The sequence below is a fragment of the Daldinia vernicosa genome (assembly GCF_022497035.1).
Source record: "Daldinia vernicosa strain CBS 139.73 unplaced genomic scaffold F5Y00scaffold_10, whole genome shotgun sequence".
NCBI lineage: Eukaryota > Fungi > Ascomycota > Sordariomycetes > Xylariales > Hypoxylaceae > Daldinia > Daldinia vernicosa.
Window position 1 is genome coordinate 365,235 of NW_025953926.1, and position 20,706 is coordinate 385,940.

Below are 20,706 nucleotides of genomic sequence, written 5' to 3' on the forward strand. Positions count from 1 at the left end.
TTTGGCGAGCGAGGGGTTATTTTTGTTCCACATTGTAATTGTTTGCTTGTTAAATTGATATAGAGGATTGCCTCGGTACTATCTACCTCGTCTTGTGTTTTTTCTTCCAATGATAAACTTTCCTTCATCTCGATTTGGATTTCCCTTTGAAGAAAGGCTAGTTTAGGTTAAAATTGGAGGAAATCTTAGTGGTTGACGTGAGCTAATAGGGTACCAGTGCAGGCACCACCCCACACCTAGTGACAACACACTAGTCACTCGGGTACCGCAGCACAGCCCATTCTAATTATTACCGCTAGATCCGGGCACTCACCAAGGACCACTTTCCTCTAAATCTTGGAACTCGAGGAGACGACGCAATCCGTCCCGACGGCCGAGTACAATAATAAAAGTCAGTTGAAGATTATAATCTTAATTGATACCACTTGTCGCCTCGGGATTCCCGCCAGTCCACTCATTTAGTTTTTTTGTTTTTCGACGCTGAACTTGTACCTATTCTCGAGAAGTAATTGTTTCGCAATAACACGATACATCGCGACACCTTCAATCCGCACTTACCTATTAGCCTCTAACTTTAGTTCCCGCGCGCGCACTATATATCGATTTCTTCGAGGTTATGGACTCCGTCGGAAAATAAAGAGTTTGCGCCGTGTTGGAAGACGAGATTTTCGTTAATAGGGAAACTTTAAATTGGGTATTGTCGAGACAGGGGCACGTTGGCCTTAACTCGGCCATAGGTCAAAGCAGCTATGAAAATAGCATTCCGCCAGGGCTGCGCTAAGCGCAGTCATGCTCCGATGCCATGGCTCCTTGCCCTCACATCGTTCGCGTCGCTATCGGGAGCGATCACCTTTAATCAGATACCTGATGCGAATCTCGATACGGATCAACTTGGAAGGGTTGGAATCGCCGGTGACTTTAGCGGCATTTCTCTTTACCAATATGATAGGCAGTCCGAGCTGCCTTTCAGTTCTAATGGATCTGAACAGCTCTTGACGCGTCTTCCAAATGGGGTGTTCGTCAATCTCCTAGAGGCGGACGCATCTATCCAGACAATGTGCATGTTTCAAGGGCAGGTCATCCTGGGTGGCAACTTCACAAGCTTAGGAGGTGTCCAATCATCAGGCATCGCATCTTTCGACCCGAATACTTCCAAAGTCACTCCTCTGGCTAATCTTTCGGGTCAAGTTAATAGCTTGTTATGCGATGATTCAGCTGGTAAGGTCTATGTTGGTGGTAGCTTTAGGGCAGCAAACTCTACCAACGCGATTACGTGGCTTGCGTCGAAAAGCTGGGCAAGTCTACCATTTGCTGGCTTTAATGGACCCGTCAACTCGATTACGAAGGCACCTACTGGGCATATAATCTTCGGAGGAAGTTTTACGGGCCTAGGAAACACGAGTGCGCCGAGTACGCCTGATGGCCAGGTTATAAATCTTTCTACCGCGACTATCGAAGCTGATCAGAGCACATCGGCCGCAGGTTTCAATGACCCGAAGAACATTGTTTGTAAAACCAATGGGACTGACGGTTCTGGTAATGCTTGGCTCTTGGAGGACAATACACCAGGAACATGGAGGGCAACGTTCAACTACGGGTTTGAACCTACTAAACTTCGTCTATGGAATACTCACCAGGATGGTCGGGGAACTCGGACTTGGAGATTTACTGCGCAGCCGCTGAACGGTATCATGAACTTCACCTACATCGACCCGGTCACTAAGCAGAACTCTACGTGTACTAGCGAGTGCCCGCTTAGCGACGACTCTTCGGTTGAATTCCAGGACTTCCACTTTGTAAACCGGCTTGGGATGAACGCATTTCGACTTGACATCTCCGCCTGGTATGGTAATGGTGGAGGCCTGGCTGGGATTGAACTATTCCAGGACGATATTTTCGCCTTCGCGATCAATGATTTTAACGAACCTAGCTGCGCCAATACTTCAACGCCTTCAGAAGCGACTACAACAGGAACATGGACAGTGACCCCGTCGGGACAAAGCTACGCTCAATATCTATCAGCTCAGTTACCGAAACCAGTCGCCTCTGACGCTGCTTCTGTTGTGTTCTACCCCGATATCAGAGAATCTGGAGAGTACATCATCAAGTTATATACGCCTGGATGTCTTCAGGATAACACTTGCGAGAGACGTGGTCAGGTTACGGTATCAGGGACATTGACGTCAACTGGTGCCAATCAAACAATGGACCCGATAACTTTGTATCAGACTAACGAGTACGACAAATATGACCAACTTCATATAGGTTCTGTTGATGCTAGCTCGAGTTCCTTCAGGCCCAGTATTACCTTGTCACCTGTACCTGGCCAAGCTGAGTCTATTCCCGGCGATGATTTCGTGATGGTAGCCCAAAGAGTTGGATTCGAGCTTCTAAATTCTACTGGTGGCTTAAACGGGCTGTTCGAATACGATCCCAGCCAGGCCACAGTTGAGACCTCTGATTTTGCCAATTCTGCTTTTATCAAGCTCAGTTCTTCATTCGAACCCAAATCCGCGGTAACGTCGTTAGTCGCCAGCAAAGACCGAACTTATATCGGCGGTAATTTTACTTCCGACAGCGAGCGTAACATTGTTGCTATCGACAATGATGGGAAGACTTTAACCCTTGACGGTGGCATTAATGGCGAAGTCTTGTCGATGTACCTGGATGGCAATAGTCTATTCGTTGGTGGTCGGTTCAACAATACCCAGAATGGTTCGACGCCGGGATTGGCAAACGTTGCGATTTACGACAGCTCAAGTAACCAATGGACACCACTCGGAGCCGGCGTGGACGGAACGGTTACAAGTATTGTACCAACAACTATGAACCTCAGCGAGAGCGCAGCAGAAGACGTCATCGCCTTAACTGGTGAATTTACACACCTTCTAGCATTCGACAATAATGACGTTGCTGAGGTGCAAGGCTTTGCAGTCTGGGTCAAATCGCAAAAGAACTGGTTGCAGAACTTGGATACTCCAGTTCCGTTTTTAAATGGTGTTCTTACGACGGCGGTAGCAGTATCAGATAATGAGACTATATATGCTGGATCGATATCTTCTCAGGTCCTCCGCGCATATGGTGCTACAACCGTATCTAATGGATTTGGCAACTTCCCCATCAAAATTCACCCGCCAGCCAGCCAGTCTAGCACCCCTGCGGATGGACTCTCGAAGCGCGCGAACCTAGAGAACGGTACTGATACCGTTGCTGGCGTCGTCACAGGAGCATTTTACGCAAGTGATGGGAAGAACGTGACGGTACTTGGCGGGCACTTTATTGCGAATGCGTCTAATGGTTCAACTATTTATAACCTAGCTTTCATTGACGGTGCAGATTCCAACTCCGTGACGGGGCTAGGCGCCGAAGTATCCGAAAGCTCAGTATTCTTATCATTGGCGATCCAGGGCGACAATCTATATGCTGGCGGACGAGTCAATGGCACTGCTCAGGGGTCTGCTGTTAATGGTCTCATTTCGTACAATCTTGCATCCAAATCGTTCAATTCGCAGCCCCCTGCTCTCGCTGGCAACAATGTAACTGTCTCTTCTGTCACTGTCCGCCCGGAGACTGGAGATGTCTATGTTGGTGGCTCTTTCGAGAGAGCCGGTTCGCTTCCTTGTCCTAGCGTCTGTCTTTTTAACACCGGAACTAGCCAGTGGAATCGGCCTGGTTTTGAACTTGACGGCGATGTCAACTGCATGATGTGGTCGAGCAATTCAGTTCTGCTCGCGGGTGGTAACCTAACCCTCAATGATAGCGGGGCCTTTCTGGCCTCCTATGACGTCTCAAGTTCTCATTGGAGTGCATACTCAGACGCCTCAGACCTACCAGGTCCTGTAAATGCCTTAACTGCTGCGAGTAGTGATTCAAAGCAGATCTGGGTTGCCGGTACGCAGTCTGATGGTTCTACCTATCTGATGAAGCACGATGGCTCATCTTGGAAATCTGCTGGCGTCACGTTCGATCAAGGGACCGTAATCAGCAGCCTACAGATGTTTACGGTGACTCAATCTCACGATTCATCCGATCTTGTCGCTTCCGATCAAGTCCTCTTGATGGCCGGCTCTATTGCGATACCGGGATTTGGCACAGCATCGAGCGTCATCTTCAATGGCACGACGGTTCGACCTTACGCACTTACCTCAAGTATCGACGGCACGCCCGGGTCGATATCCCGAATCTTCGTAGAGAAGAACAACTTCTTTACCTCCCAAAGTAAGTTTGTAGTCTGAATGTCTACTTGTATATCCACTAACTTTGTCGTCAGGTGATAGTGGTATGCCCCTCGTATTTGTGGCTCTTATTGGGCTAGCCATATCCTTAGGTCTCATGGTACTCATTGTACTGTCTGGTCTGGCATTAGACCGATACCGCAAGAAGCGCGAGGGTTACGTCCCAGCTCCTACATCCATGTTCGATCGCGGTAGCGGTATGCAGCGGATACCACCGCATGAGCTACTAAATTCCTTAAGCCAAGGTAGACCGGGACCTCCTCATGTTTAAGGAGTCCCGTCAACAAGGCTACTTTGAATGCCATGAGATTGCGATAATTGAGCCTAGGACGAAGGCGTTTTCTCGGCACCCACCAATCTTTATACATGCGTACTGCAATTTTTAGAACCAAACAGTAATAGACCTGACTACTACGGAGAGTCAGCAAATCGATGCCATATCGAAGATACCCAACCGACAGAGGCCTACAGAGGCCTGTCGATGCGAAGAGATCAGGGGATTGGGGAGGAAATAGAGAGGAGCAGAAAATATCCGCTACGGATTTACTAATCTTTGGCGACTTCATGAATGACGACAACGCCAACCATTTTAATGTTTACATGTCTAGTTATCTTCACACCTACATGTGTTACTAGTCCTTCACCGCCGTCCTTTGTATATTTCACAATTACCTTGCAGCCCCGTCCCCCGGCTGCTTTGGGGTTGGTCTTGCCGATGCAAGCTCGGAGGACAGTAGGTCGATGGCATTTTTGATAGGAAGGGCGGACATATTTTGCGGAGATTCAGGGTTGAGTAAAAGGGTTATATCTCAGTGAGAGGACAGATGGATTCGACCGAACTTAGCTCGACGCTGAGCAATCATTTACACCGCTCCGGCGGTAGTTACGTAGTCAATCTACGAAATAGCTGCTTTTGAGTTGCCGTGTGTGATTTTTGCTATATTTGTGCACTTTGATACGTGGATGTTATGAGATCATTTGAAGGGACAGAGGGAGTAAAATATTCCATTGGCGTGGGTTAGTAACTAGCGTGAGTTTTGGTTGAACGGGACGTTGCTTTTATCCGATACTAACCTAACTAACTGATTTGGACTTGTTAACTCATTGGATTAAGTAGGGAATTGTAACCTCCTTGTTATTGACATTTGCATATTGTATTGTTCGTCATTAAGTTAAGCTAGGTAGGTACATACATGTTTCGAGTAATTAATGAACACTATCGCGTTATATAAGTGCTTATATTACACTATGCATCTAGGTAGATATACACAGGTACCTAATGTACTAGCCACAGGCGGTTTGCCACAACTTTAGGTACCCACCTTACATTATGTAAACTCCCGAAGGCGGCAAATCAAGATTAGCAACTATCAAGTACAGAGTGGAGCTTCTCCAGCGACACCTTTTCGTTATCACTTCATCACTAACCATTTAGAGCCTCACCAGCGCATGAAATCTCGTTCATCTTTAACCAGCCTCTCTCCTTCACGCTTCCATCTAATAAAAGGTCAAGACAGCGTCCGGCTGAACTGTTCATCATGTCAGACGCTGACTTTGACGCCGTTAGAAAGCTTCAGGCTGAGCGGAACGCTGCTGCAGCTACTAAGAAAGGGTCGCGCGGCCGAGACCCCAAGAACCAGCGATCTGAGAGCTCAACCAAGGCAAAGCTTACCGAGTCTTTCGACACCGAGCTCTACGACCGCGATGGAGATGATAAATATGCAGGATATCTCACATCCATCCCCGCTGCCGATGGCGAGGATGAAGAAATGGAAGATGCCGATAACTCGCGTCGTTTAGTTGGCCAGTATACCGCGACGCGTGCCCAGATTGACGAATTCGCCCACGGTAATGGAGTCGAAGAGGATGATCCATTTGCAGGAAGAGGCGAAAACAGCACGAGGATTGTTGATCGCGAAACTGACTACCAGAAACGTCGCTTCGATCGCGTTCTCACCCCGACAAGAGCCGATGCCTTCAATCGCCAGGGGGGTGCCGCCGAAGAAGGAAATACATATCGAGATATTATGGAACGGAGAGAAATAGAAAGGGAAGAAGAAAGGGTAAAGCGTGCTATCCAGGCGAAGCGGGAAGGGAAAGAAATTGATGGCGATCACGAAGCAACACTCAAGGACGGAGATAAAGAGAATACAGACGCCGGATCTACTGAGGCAGTAACAGCCGGGCGAAAGCGCAAGAAGAGATGGGATGTTGCTTCTACTGCTGTGGATGAACCCTCGTCAGACTCTGCCGAGGGGAAGACCAAGAGATCCAGATGGGACCAGGCGCCGTCCCTCCCTACCCCCGGCGCATCTGATGGCGCCAAGAAGAGATCGAGATGGGATCAAGCACCCTCTGCGACTCCTGTCGGTAATACCGGTTTAGCTACACCGATGCACACATCCTCACTTGGAGTTGGCGCAGCAAAAGCAGACATATCTGGCCCTGGTGGCATTCTTGGCGATGAAGAGTTAAACGCGTTACTTCCTGGCGAAGAGCAAGGCTTCAAGATTCTCGACCCGCCGTCGGGATATCCTACCGGCCATGCCCCTCTCCATAGGGTCGCGGCGACACCGCTACCACCAAATTATGGTGGTTTCATGATGCAAGATCCGGAGAGTACGAGATTAGGAGGGAGTCAGATGCCCAAAGAAATCCCTGGCGTCGGTGAACTACAATTTTTCAAGCAGGAAGATATGGCTTATTTCGGAAAATTGGCAGACGGCTCCGATGAAAATAGCCTAAGCGTTGAAGAGCTGAAGGAGAGGAAGATTATGAGGCTTCTCTTGAAGATCAAGAATGGTACTCCTCCTATGCGAAAGACTGCTCTCAGACAACTCACAGATAATGCAAGGCAGTTCGGTGCTGGAGCTCTGTTCAACCAGATTCTCCCTCTTCTGATGGAGAAGACGCTGGAAGACCAAGAACGTCATTTGCTCGTCAAAGTAATCGACCGTATCCTATGGAAGCTTGACGACCTTGTCCGTCCATACGTCCACAAAATTCTAGTCGTCATTGAACCGCTCCTCATTGACCAAGATTATTATGCAAGAGTTGAGGGTCGAGAGATTATCTCTAATCTCAGTAAAGCCGCCGGTCTCGCCACTATGATCAGCACAATGAGGCCGGATATCGACCACGTCGACGAGTACGTACGTAACACAACAGCAAGAGCCTTTGCGGTTGTGGCTTCGGCGCTAGGTATTCCCGCTCTCTTACCTTTCTTACGAGCAGTATGTCGAAGCAAGAAGTCGTGGCAAGCCCGACACACTGGTGTCAAGATCGTGCAACAGATTCCTATCCTAATGGGATGTGCCGTTCTACCTCATCTTAAAGGTCTCGTGGACTGCATAGGCCCAAACCTGAATGATGAGCAAACAAAAGTACGGACGGTCACTAGTTTGGCTATTGCTGCTCTTGCCGAAGCCTCTAACCCTTACGGTATTGAAAGCTTCGATGATATTTTAAACCCTCTATGGACAGGTGCACGTAAGCAACGCGGCAAGGGTCTCGCTGGCTTTCTCAAGGCTGTTGGCTATATCATTCCCCTTATGGATGAAGAATATGCCAATTATTATACCTCACAAGTAATGGATATCCTTCTCCGAGAATTCTCGTCTCCAGACGAAGAAATGAAGAAGGTCGTCTTGAAAGTTGTATCTCAGTGCGCGGGCACTGAAGGTGTGACAGCTGGCTACCTTAAGGAACACGTTCTAGATGAGTTCTTCAAGAGTTTCTGGGTTAGGCGGATGGCCCTAGACAAGCGAAACTATCGACAAGTGGTACGTTAACCTCCTTAACCCCATTCGTTATATATTCATTGCTAATTTTATTATTACAGGTCGAAACAACCGTTGATATTGGCCAGAAGGTTGGCGTCAGCGAGATTCTTGAGCGAATTGTTGGCAATCTCAAAGATGAGAGCGAGGCCTACCGCAAGATGACTGTCGAGACCGTGGAGAAGGTAGTTGCCAGCTTAGGAGCGGCGGACATTGGTGAGAGGTTGGAGGAGCGACTTATTGATGGCATTCTCCATTCCTTCCAGGAGCAAAGCGTCGAAGATGTCATTATGTTAAACGGCTTCGGCACGGTGGTTAACGCCCTTGGCACGCGCTGTAAGCCGTATTTGCCCCAAATAGTGTCAACAATCTTGTGGCGTCTCAACAACAAATCTGCAACGATCCGTCAACAAGCCGCGGATCTTATCAGCAGGATTGCTATAGTCATGAAGCAGTGTGGCGAGGATGCCCTTATGGGTAAGCTAGGTGTTGTCTTGTACGAATACCTCGGAGAGGAGTACCCTGAAGTTCTTGGCTCGATCCTCTCGGCTCTCCGAAGCATTGTTACCGTTGTTGGTATCAGCCAAATGCAGCCTCCAATCAAGGATCTACTACCTCGTCTTACTCCTATCTTACGAAATCGTCACGAAAAGGTACAGGAGAATACAATCGATCTCGTCGGCCGTATTGCCGATCGGGGACCAGAGAGTGTCAACGCAAGAGAATGGATGAGAATTTGCTTCGAACTGTTGGATATGCTAAAGGCACACAAGAAGGGCATCAGAAGAGCAGCCAATAACACGTTTGGTTTCATTGCGAAAGCTATCGGACCGCAAGATGTGTTAGCTACCTTACTAAACAACCTGCGCGTCCAGGAGCGTCAATCCCGAGTTTGCACGGCTGTCGCAATTGGTATTGTTGCCGAGACTTGTGCTCCTTTCACAGTGCTCCCTGCTCTGATGAACGAGTATCGGGTCCCCGAACTTAACGTACAGAATGGTGTGCTCAAGTCTTTATCATTCCTCTTTGAGTACATTGGAGAAATGGCCAAGGATTACGTCTACGCCGTGACGCCACTCCTAGAAGACGCCCTGATCGACCGTGACCAGGTACATCGGCAGACGGCCGCGTCCGTGGTCAAGCACATCGCACTAGGTGTAGTTGGTCTGGGCTGCGAAGACGCTATGGTGCACCTACTCAACCTTCTCTGGCCTAACCTCTTCGAAACCAGCCCGCACGTTATAGACCGTATTGTAGAAGCCATCGAAGCTATTCGGATGGCCGTCGGACCCGGACTCGTACTGAACTACGTATGGGCAGGCCTATTCCATCCCGCCCGCAAGGTACGGCAACCTTACTGGAGGCTCTACAACGACGCGTACGTGCAGGCCGCCGACGCCATGGTGCCTTATTACCCGAACCTGAGCGAAGACGGCATCGATAGGCCTGAATTGGCTATTGTGCTATAGAAATATTTTCTCTTTTTTTGTTTAAAACGCATGGCTAGTATTATTCAGCTACGTGAGTTCAGGACCTCTGGCTGGCGGTGTACAGTAGATTCAAATCAAGCAAAATAATGAGGAGTGCGATGAGGGCCGAGTCGATTCAGTTGGGTTATCCCGTAGCAGTAGTTAAATCGATCGGATCTTAGCGATCATGGGTATTATTAGGGCGTTAGGCGCTCTGACTGTCTGGTGAATAGAGTTACTTGTTCACGGGGATTTATAGGTCATAATTGGTAATCTTCTGTGTTGAGCATACCTTGGTTGCTGGGTGATTCCCCATTTGGTTAAAATATTAAGAGTCTTCTTAAAAAGGGGTATTGAGGCAATCATCACCTAAACCGACTACCTACAAGCAACGGATATATGTCAGCAACCCAATAGAAGTAGGTATCACTAGCTAACGATGCAAAAGAGAGGAGTTGGTACACATTAATCAAGCCGTTTACCGTCTTAAGAGAGAGTGGCGTGACTATGGGATGTTTATATACACGTCGAGCTCTAAATCGTCACACCAGCTCCACGAAGTGAAGTGTTTACCAACCTCTCCTTGCGATCACCATGCACTCTAATTATTCCTTCGCAAAGTACATAGTTATGTAAATCCCTAAAGACACTTTCTAAGGATCTTTCCGAACGCCTTGGCGGATTAGCCAAGGGATACATACATACGGTACGTAGTCGTACGATGCTCGTAGAAACGCGAAGGAGAATTTCTAGAACCTTTCTCTGCCGATCTCTCTACGTCTGCGTATGTAAAGATATTTTTTTATTTCTATCCTTAGAAAAGGAAGATCGTCCGCTCGATTTCCCCAGAAACGCCTCGCGGTTCAACCACGCGACGCGGGCCTGTCGATCAACGGCTTATCATATACTTTATAGGGAAAAGGAACGACTGAGTGACTTGGCTTTCGAGTATGTATGTAGAGAAGGGGGTTCGTTTCTTTCAGCGCCGCGTTCCCGAGTGCCGGATCCAGTGCTCTGGAACGGCGTTCTCTCTTTTTTTTTTTTGTTCTAGTGTATGTATGTAGGTAGATAGGTACGTACGTTTGAAGGATGGATGGGATGGGATGGATATCTAGATAGATCGGCAGCACCGCCGTTTCAAGGCCAGGAATAAAAACGCTGCGCCATCGCATGGTGTTATGTATTTCAGACTGTATGTATTTAGTTTCTATCCCTATGTAATCTCCACGAACCCCCTTTTCACATCAGACTACTACTACTACTACTACTACTACTACTACTATTATTATTACTATTGCTGCTGCCATTACTACGTATTGTACAGGCATACATATGTACATAGTAGTGACAGACCCTTCGATTGCGTGATTGTCCTCCCCCTTTTTATCCTCCTGAGGCTTAGACAAGGCTAGTAAGCGCCAAGTGTCTGGTCTCTCTGGCTAGTGTAAATAAACAAACCGTTCTCCTTTTCTTTTTCCCGTCGAGGTAAGCCGGATGTACGTGAGCGAGGTGATACATACATCCTAACTTACATATCTATGTGTGTATGATCCTGACTACATATGATGACGGTAGGGAGAGTTAGAGTCAATGTCTTGCTCGAAACTCCGGAGAGGCGAATTGTTTACGTAGTGTAGCTCAACTACCGTGCGTACATATGTATGTATACCTACTACACATTCTGCTGGCTCCTTCGTATGAGCTATGTAGTTGGCAGGCGAGGCAGGGAGCGGTCTACAACCGGCAGTAAGAACATACATGTTGTCTCTGTACCGGATCTACTGCATATTGGGTTGGAGACGGGATCCTCCTTCACGTGCGTTGGACTAACCTAGGACATTGACGCTATTACATAGCAACTTACCTAGGCGCGTATATACGTAGTGTCTATGTACATACATTAGGTAGTTAGTGTAGTTAAGTATACATATCCAGACGATACATAGGATATACCACGTTCCGGCGCGGGGGGCAGCGGTGATGTAGTGTACAATACATACCTACATACATACAATACTTGGATATATCTTTAGGGTAGTCGGTAGGTATGCGACTCTGACCACGCACACAGTTCGGCAGGGATCGGCAGTCGTGCATGAGCAGGTCAGAACACGCAGAGAGAAGGGAAGGGGAGGGGGGGAAGAAGAGCAAGGGAACCCCGGGTTTTCTGTTCGAGGGACGGACAAGCCGCGTCCCGTCCACTTAGAACCGACACATACCTACATATACATATACATATACATACATGCCTACATATATGTATACGTGAGCGAGTAAGTGAGTTGAGTTAGACGCTGAGCCCTCTCCGTGCCTGCTTGTGCGTGCGTGCATTACATATCCATCTGTTGAACAAGAAGCGGTGAGGTGAGGTTGGTTTACATAGACCGGCTTAGCTGGCTGGGGGGCAAACAGACAAACAAAACGAATAGTTGAATCAATAATATACTCGCTATCAAAGAAGAATAAAATAATAAATAATAAAAAAGGCGAATGATGATGATATATCATACTACCCACCGCCCCCTAGTGCATATGATGATATAGGATGATGGCCTGTAAAAGGAGTAATAAAAGTCCATGGCAAAGTAAAATTATATGTAATATGTATGTATGGTAACGATAGGTAAGTAGCGATATGAGAATCTGATTAATCAAATAAGCGGGATGGATGTAATTAGCGAGATGACTGATTACATTCGTTATATTATTATATTACCAGCATAGTACGTATTGTACATACATAATACCTAGTATACATACCTACCTCATATATACAACCAATATACAACAACCTACGAGACCCCAATATGGGAATTCTCCGAGACAGTAAAACGTATATATCATTATTATATAACTATATAGTTGGATAAAATACCTAGGTAATTATATGATATCTCTAAGTTCCGCAATGGCTAAGTACTTATTCGGAACATTGCGAGAATGTAGATGATGTATATAAACGTATAACTTAGGTACTAATATATAAAAGACAAAGAATATTACATACATAGGGAAAAAGGGTTCCCTTATGCGCAACAAACGCATTCCCATGACCCCAAAAATGGCATTTGACCAATGCCCATCATAAAGACGAAGCAGTTAGTAGGTATGCTCTCGACTTTAATATATGCGTGTAAGTGCGTATGCTACATACTACTCTAATCCTACCTTTTATATATTTGTAAAGTGTAGTGTAGCTGTACTTACATGATAAAAGTACATACATACATTATACGATAAACCGTCATGCGGAAGTAGAAGTAGTAGCAGCAATGGCAGCTCTTACTGATTTCTGAGTGTCCGAATTTTGCCGCATCTGTACCCTCCATGCGTATTCCGCTGTGGGGAAGGCCAAGTACCAGGCCGTATGTGGGAAAGGTATGTATACCTACATGTGTAGTACGTGTAGTACTACCGCGATTGATAACGAACGAGAAGGGAGAGAGAGAGAAGGGGGGTGTCTCTAACCACTTGGCTGTCTTATCCCTGCCAATATTGAGGCAGGCTATGAATTCCCCTGCACATGTCTGTGTGGACCACTGCCGGGGCTAGCATCCAATTATAATTCCGCACCAAATCTTAGCAAGAAAACCACCATGCGAGGTGATGTCATTTTCAAGCTCGCTTGACCGCCCCCAAAGGCAATTCCCAACGACCGCCCTCGAAATTGCGCCAATATTCGCAATGCCCTCTCTCTCCCCTGGCCCCCCTCTACATACTATCTACTATGTATCTAACCCTTCTCTATCATATTGTATCCGAGTAGATCCGACACCGTCGAATGAGCATCCCGAAGTGCCCAGTTCTCCAATTATCTATCGTTATTACTATCTATGTATTAATGCCGTTACCACTTCTCCCGGTCGACCGTTGTGGACTCGACAGCGGATAGGACATACGAACCATTTGACACACTTGACACACTTGGAGAAAACTGTTGGCCGTTTGGCTACATACTACGTATTTAATCCAGGTGCGACACTCCGCATCCATGAATCCATGAAATGAGAGAGCTTCCACGAAGACCCACGGCCATCAACATGGAACCGGTCCAATCCAATCCAATCCAATCTATCGAGCCCGGCAGTGAGAGGACTTGAAACGCGATACTCCATGGGGAAGGAGAGCGGTACTGCGGAAAAATAAAATAAAGCTATCTGACTGTGGAGGTCGTCATGCAAGATACGTGCACCACAGTAAGGTAAATTATCCTTTCCCTTGCCCATTTCCCATCGCAGGGCCACACACCAATTGTTCCGTCCTTCTGCGGAAACGCGTCAACGGTTTTTGAGGGAAAAAAGCTTGGCCTGTAATCCGTAAGCTTGGCGATTTCCATTGGTATGTCCCATTACGGGGATGTGCTGCCAGTTTGGCAGTGAAGGGGTCATCTCAGAAGAGACCCTACTACCTACACTATATGTAAGCAGCTAAGATATGTAGATTCATCAGAAGTTGGCGCGGGTGACGGGTCATTCATGGTTTCGTTTCAAGGAATCTCATCTCATCCTATCCGCTCCGCTGTTCTAGCACCTAGTTTATGCATCCTGTGAGATTGAACACACCCCCGTCTGAACCCCCGTTTTCCAACGGGCATTATGCGGATTCGTCTAAGCATCAATCTCTCGTCGCATAGTAGTTTATATAAACAGCAACGTGCGCACGGCACTACCCCCCCTTCGATCCCCAAGTGGCGAAAGGGGATCCCATGAATCCCATATTGCATCACTTTTCGACAATTATTGGGGTGTTACTACAGCTTTCGCAACAGTGACCTGGGATAATCTGGAGAAACGAGAACCCCAAACCAGAAATATTTCGAGTCCAGGTTACACTTTCCAATCACGCGAAGAACCGTATGTCATTCTACCAGCGAGCGCCCGTCTCCCCGCAGACCTCGTTGCACAAGAAAGACCCTGAAGATCACAACGTCCTGTACATGTGGCTGTACGATGCGAAGTCTTGGCTTTGAGACTTCACAACCACCTGGCAGCCTGGCCAATGCTTGTTTCCTTGTCGTAGCTGCGTAGCTAGCTAGCCGTTTGACCCTCTAGTGCGTCTCCATTGGCCGAATCCACCGATTTGAACTCGTCGGCCGTAGCCCGACCCATGTACTAGATCGACGTCATAAGGCACCCAACCAGCAGCTGTGTCGTCATTGGGCGGGACGTTTCGTCTAAGGATAGGTTGGCCCATTGGACCGGCTTCTAGATATCGAGACCAGCTTTCCTGCTAGCATACGACACGACCATCTGTGATGCCAATTCTCAAGTGCCGTATAGACTGGCTCCTGTTCTACCCCTCTCCTCGCTTGCCGCTCCCTTCTGCTCTTCTCTCCGCTCCGAGCTCTCCCTTCGTACGCAATAGTCTGCGCTAGAGTGGCACCCGACAGGAAGAATGGGGCAGCAAAAAGCAAACCAGCTTCATTGGTGTGCGGATGGCGTGTCTCAGCTATCGTCAGTGACACGTTACGCACTTCTCACATCTGATATGGGGGGACATATCCATCGCCCATCTAGTAGTCTTCCGTCCAGGAGATCCATTCTAACGTGGTCCGCTCCTCATCTTCCATCAGAGGTCCTCCCAGTGGACAGAATCGGGCCTTTAGCCGGCCTTGTTCGTGGATGAAGAGTTACAGCGTAGAACCATGGTCCTGGTTTGTCTGTTAAAGCGTGCAACTGATACGTTTAGGTTGGGACGACCTTCCGAGGCGGTCTCGTTAGCATAAAAACCCAGCACACATCAAACATCGTGCCGGAGCGACTGTGGAGGTATCCAGGCACCATCTCACGTGGAAAGGTGCCATCAGGGTCTCTCCGCTACACACGTAGCAGTTGGTAAGGATCTTCATACGCTTGTTGATGGCTACACAGCCAACAAGTCTCTATCGTGTTGTTCTATTGCCTCCAGCGGCAAAGAAGAGGCCACATCAGCAACCTTCTTCGTTTGTAATTTACCCACATATTATTTAAAGGATAGATCTAGGACGGGGACAGCTGAATAATACCCCCAAATACAGTAGCACATGGCAGCGGCAAGGGTACCGCTGACGTCGTCGTTGTTGTTCGGGTCAGCCGCGCTGTCCGTAATAGGTAGGCAGGCTATCCTCTCCGGATTCCTCGTGCGGAGCCAGTCAGAATCGCCGAGCCGATCTAGGAAGGGATCGCGGCTCTCCCGCCCCCCTAACTTGCTCGTAGAGAAACAACCGCGATACGCAGAGCCACCAGAGGAAGTGTAGGACTACTGTGTGCAGGCTAGCAAGCTTATCGACGGTAGTCGAGGTACCCGCGGCCGCAAGTTGAAAGGGGGCGCGCGGGGAAAATATCTAATCGTCCAACGAATTTGGAGAAGACGTAGTCATAATGATACGATTTTTAATGAATAGCCTCACATGGCCCCAAGACGCTAACAGATAGGCGGCAGGCGAATGAGATTACGAGTTGCCCTGTTGGGCAGTCTTGTCGATGGGCTTGATTCCGGTTTTTTTCTTACATACTATGTATGTAGTATAGTATATCAGCCTTGGAGCAAAAGGAGGGAAAAAAGAGGATTAAGGTATTACATACTCGGTGTTGTACCTAAGTAGTTCTAGAAACGGGAAAGCACATTGAGAAGAAGTCCACACAATCTACAGTAGCGCAGGTGCACTAGAGTAGCGTCGCAGCATTAAGCGTGTTTCAAGTTTCGAAGGAGGGGTGGGTAAGAGCCGCCGTCGCCCGCCCGCGATTATAATTTGTGGCCTTTCGGTTGTAAGTGGTAGACTTGCAACTGCGACTGCAACTCTGTATATGTAGCTGTACGTTATATGTGCATAAAAAGCTAAGATGCTAGTCCATGGCGATCGCAGGAAGCCTAAACAGGAAGCATCTTGGGGGTGGAAAAAACCTTAAGAGGTACTTGGGATGCGATCCCGGTTCGAAAAAAAAAACCGGGTAGGTACATACTTGATAGAGTCTAAAATATCTAGGTAGTGTAGGTAAGATCCATGTATACGCTATATGAATGGATCAATTGCGATGGTAAGTTATCTAAGGTAGGTAGGTACCTAGGTATGCATGTAGCGGCAACCATCTTGCAGATATAACGATAGGTCCATCTTACATACAGACCAGACAAAAAAAGAAATAACCAAAACCGAGAATAGAAGGCGGCGAATGTATGTATGTAGCAACGCTGTTCGCGGCGGTTTTACATACGGCATGTAGGGGGAGGATGAGATGGGGATGTACACATGTTAGGTAGGTATTAGGTAGGTCGGTTATGTATGTATGTATGTATGTATGTATGGATGGATGGATGGATGTGCACGACTCGGACGGACACTTTTAGATCCCGGTTTTCTCGCTTTTCCGCGAATCTACGGGCCTTGAAAGAAGCACGAATCAGCGAATCCTAACGGCTCACCGACGGGGGGGCAACCATATGTGGGTTGCATGCGTCCCGCATCTTTCTTTCTTTTTTTCACAGTCTCTCTCTCACTCTCTCTCCTTCGCTCTCTCTGTTAAAAAATAATAATAATAATACATATATACGTATACGTGTGTGCGTGTGGGAGTGTACAACGCACGAAATGGAAATAGGATGATGCATCTCCTTCCAGATAGGCAGGGCGAATATAGCGAATTGGGCCACCAGAAGTCCTCGATAAGACCTAAGACGTTCGAAGGAACAACAACGGCCCATGCATGTATGTATGTATGTATGCAGTTGCGTTATGTGGGTGGTAACCGATGGGATGGATAATAAAGTGGGAAAGGAACCGCCAATACGTGCTTCACGCCAATCCCGATGTCAGTCAAGCCCCGTAGCGGGACGGAGAGAAAGTCCGACTTTTTTTTCCTTCTTCCTCTGCTTACGTTTATGTTATGCTTATATCTTTTACTACCTAATGTTATAAGTGGACTATAGTATCTTATGTATAGCGCTTATGTATAGCGCTCGGAAGGTTCTCCATTCGGGATACCCGAATATCACCGGAGTAGGCGAATACATAGGTTAGGTACTTTAGTTAGATATTAGTTAACTAGTATATTAACTAGTATATTCTAAATAGTATAAGAGGAGTCGGCGGAGTCAGGGTTTCCCCAGCTCGCCCAGCCAGTCGACTAGATATCGTACTGTATATACATATGCTAAAAGATAACCTATCTACGCTACTGTAAGGGAGCTCACTAGCGCCTCCGGATCTAACGAAGCAGCGAAGATTCGGTTGGAACCCGGCTCAGCTCACTATATACATGCCAGTTTTTATTTTCTACCTTTGAGTAGTAAATATAATGCGTAATTAGGAAAATATCGTAGTACGCATGTCAAGGAAATGCTGCCCGTAAAATCATGTTTTATATGCCACGCGAAATTTTGTATTCCTTGTATTCGAGCTTAAAGTATACCCGTAGACATTTATCTTTGTATCAACGCCGTATAACTATATAACAATTAGATTACAAAGGCAGTAGCGAATGTGAGTTTTCCTCGAGAGGAGACGCCATAAAGGAGGCTCCCCATTCTGGGGAGGAATGCTCTGCCTTCCAGGGGTATATGCGAAGCGTAGCTAATAATACAGATTATCCTTTCTTTGCTCTCGCTCGCCCGTGTCACTTTTGGTCTTTCTCTTTTCTCGCTCCCAAGAAGCTGCCGCCACGGGAATTGCACGAAACGCCTGAGGCTGTTGCTGCTGCTTCTCGATGTAAACGAATGCATGCGATCTTCGCCCGTCCCATAACCCCTTATATCCCAAACGCCGTCTGCGAGGGTATCTCCTCGAATGGGAAATAAAAATAAAACAATCCCAAATACCCCCCCGGATGTGATGTGTGACCTGTCCCAACCCAATTGGAAGCCACGAGAGATAGACGCGAAGAAAGGACGATAAAACAATGCCATAAAATGAGCCCACCCAAATCTATAAGCTCATCCATGCACCCGGCGCTTCAAACTCTCCTGGATATCGCTCCAACCAACAGCGCAAACGAATCTCGATGATGATGATGATGATGGCGTCTTCGTACAAGAGACATAAATTTGCAACCCATTTTTTGGTGGCATCAGGTGGTGGGAAAAAAAAATGCTGGTGATTAGTCTCCTCTAAAACCATTTGAGACCGAACCGAACGTGATTCAACATGAGGTATCCGCATAACAAGGATAATCGTAAACAATTCTAAATCGTAACTTTGAGCACAATTGAACATATTTTTGTCATGAAGTATTGGCTTCTTTTTTTTAGTCGGAGTGATCGTCGTGGTGATCCTCCGATCCAGCATCGGACTTGGCATCGTTTTTATGTACCTTCCGATGTCGACGCAGATTTGATACAACGGAAAAGTGTCTCCCACAGCCTTCAACTTCGCAGCAGAATGCTATCCTTTCACGTCAGCTTTCGATTCGGCTTCGCACGTCCAGAGGCTTCGATACTTACGCTTTTCGCCTGTATGGCTATACATATGCGTCTGAAGTGAACTTGGTCGGGTAAATCGCTTGTCGCAGACTTTGCACTTGTGCTTCTTTTGCGTACTCGATGAAACCTTGGAGCTGAACTGTCCCATCATTGATTGCGGGGCGGGAGGAGGCTGCGTCATTAAGTTCGGTCGAGGCAACGTCCGGGAAGTAACCGACTCAATATCAGAGCCTGCTGTCGAATAATCGCTCACGGATGAATCGACCGATCCCGCATAATATCCACTACCGTAATTGCTCGCCGAGGAAATGGATGAATTCGTCGAATGCGTCGAAGGGAAACCATACGAGTCGGCGGAGCCCCTGCCACGGTTTCCGGGAGGGTATATCGCCCTAGGGGTTTCTTGGCTCATCGCAAGCATACCTTGACCAGCGTCGAGAGCATCCGCAAAGCTCCTCCGATCATCATTCTGAATACCTCTGTGATGCAAGTCAACCAACGAATTCCGGTGAGAGCGAGATGCGTCTGAGCCATGATCGACCATCGGCAGTGAAGAAATTGACGATTGGGAATACCTTCGATTGTCGGCTTCTGGCGCGAGAGCGAACGTTGAGCGCATAGGTGCCGGCGCGTACCCGGATACGCTATCATAGGAACTCGGTGACGCTGAGTACGTCGCGTTTACCGGAGAAGCCGCCGTCGCTGTCGCGTACGCGGGTTCTCCGTATCCAGCCGACGTTGTTTGCATTCGGTTTAAATTTAAAATATCTTGCGGCATATTGAGTAAGTCCTGCTGTCCATAGAGGCCCGCCATGAGAGTGCTACCTGCTGAAGATGCTGTCACCGGGATGCTCCCATATGATGCCATTGAGGCACCACTGGTGCCTGTCCTAGCGGCGTGCTGCTTGGCCATAGAGTCGAGGCCACTCAAGTTGGCATTGAGCCCTTGCGAGTACATGCCGTGGCTGCCATGATGTTGGCTAGATGAGCCCGCGGCCCAGGGGTTGGTGAAATGCGGAGGGTTGGAGTAGGAAGACATGTGTTCGAAGTTGAGGGCCCCGAGTCGTGATTGATTGTCAAGAGTCATAGTCATCTTCGACGCAATATATCATATAAGAATGGTTGGAAATATGAGGCTTTCCAACACTTGGACCCGACTCCTTATTTTTCCCTGTGTCAAAAAAAATTAAAATAAAATAAAAAGATGAATAGGGAAGTTTGGAATAGTTCGCTGATCAGATGCGGGATCCCGAAGGGGCACAGATTCGTGTCACCTTGCCGAGGCGGTGACTTGTCTCTCAAGATCCAGTGAAGAAGATCCGTCACGAGCTACGGGAGGGGGATCAGCGAGCCTTAAGTGTGTTTGGCAGAACACTTCAGGAAGTATGCGACCAGGAACCCCCGAATAGGTGAACGAAGGTACACACTGGGGTCGGCCGGTACTTTTAAGGCCAGTCCAATCGTCCGAAGCTTAACGCTCTCCAGCAATTGGGACAGGTGGAACCAATGCCCTTTAGCTTACAGCAAGTCCAGTGACGACGGTGAACAGATTGATCGACAATCCAATGTCCCGTACTAAAGCAGGTCGGGGCAGGGTTGGACACACTGTAGGGTGCTACACAGAGCACGGTAGGGTAGGATATTGAAAAGATCGAACCGGGGCTGAAATTTGGAAAGATGGTGTCCAATTTGATAGCAGCCGTTTTAGGTCTTCACTGATCATGAGAATGTGGAGTTCGGTGGCTCGTTTCAAGACCGAAGTGTAGAAGATCAGCAGCGGCCAGATATCCGGGAGGTCAGATGTACATATAATTCGAGTGAGTGTACTTG

General features: G+C 47.7%; 6 protein-coding genes across 6 annotated transcripts; 3 read left to right on the forward strand and 3 right to left on the reverse strand.

Annotated features, from left to right (window-relative positions):
• The first annotated feature begins 233 nt into the window (after window positions 1-233).
• F5Y00DRAFT_10639 (cortical protein marker for cell polarity-domain-containing protein) lies at window positions 234-4,587 on the forward strand. Its single transcript, XM_048003851.1, has 2 exons — window positions 234-4,218; window positions 4,271-4,587. The coding sequence occupies exons 1-2, from the start codon at window positions 750-752 to the stop codon at window positions 4,504-4,506; spliced, it is 3,705 nt and encodes a 1,234-aa protein (XP_047867420.1). The 5' UTR covers window positions 234-749; the 3' UTR covers window positions 4,507-4,587.
• Window positions 4,588-5,617: 1,030 nt separating this feature from the next.
• Window positions 5,618-9,983, forward strand: F5Y00DRAFT_229853 (armadillo-type protein). Its single transcript, XM_048006829.1, has 2 exons — window positions 5,618-8,017; window positions 8,077-9,983. Exons 1-2 carry the CDS (start codon window positions 5,774-5,776, stop codon window positions 9,481-9,483), a joined length of 3,651 nt encoding a protein of 1,216 aa, XP_047867421.1. The 5' UTR covers window positions 5,618-5,773; the 3' UTR covers window positions 9,484-9,983.
• Window positions 9,984-11,399: 1,416 nt separating this feature from the next.
• F5Y00DRAFT_229857 (uncharacterized protein) lies at window positions 11,400-12,028 on the reverse strand. The gene has a single exon (XM_048006830.1). The coding sequence runs from the start codon at window positions 11,989-11,991 to the stop codon at window positions 11,686-11,688; it is 306 nt and encodes a 101-aa protein (XP_047867422.1). The 5' UTR covers window positions 11,992-12,028; the 3' UTR covers window positions 11,400-11,685.
• A 4,923-nt stretch (window positions 12,029-16,951) lies between these two features.
• On the forward strand, window positions 16,952-17,455 carry F5Y00DRAFT_229861 (uncharacterized protein). Its single transcript, XM_048006831.1, has one exon. It carries the CDS (start codon window positions 17,162-17,164, stop codon window positions 17,375-17,377), a length of 216 nt encoding a protein of 71 aa, XP_047867423.1. The 5' UTR covers window positions 16,952-17,161; the 3' UTR covers window positions 17,378-17,455.
• Window positions 17,456-17,747: 292 nt separating this feature from the next.
• F5Y00DRAFT_10740 (uncharacterized protein) lies at window positions 17,748-18,600 on the reverse strand. The gene has a single exon (XM_048003868.1). It carries the CDS (start codon window positions 18,361-18,363, stop codon window positions 17,917-17,919), a length of 447 nt encoding a protein of 148 aa, XP_047867424.1. The 5' UTR covers window positions 18,364-18,600; the 3' UTR covers window positions 17,748-17,916.
• F5Y00DRAFT_10731 (uncharacterized protein) lies at window positions 18,533-20,521 on the reverse strand. The gene is made up of 2 exons (XM_048003867.1): window positions 18,898-20,521; window positions 18,533-18,838 (listed from the first exon to the last, which is right to left on the reverse strand). Exons 1-2 carry the CDS (start codon window positions 19,967-19,969, stop codon window positions 18,702-18,704), a joined length of 1,209 nt encoding a protein of 402 aa, XP_047867425.1. The 5' UTR covers window positions 19,970-20,521; the 3' UTR covers window positions 18,533-18,701.
• Window positions 20,522-20,706: the final 185 nt, after the last annotated feature.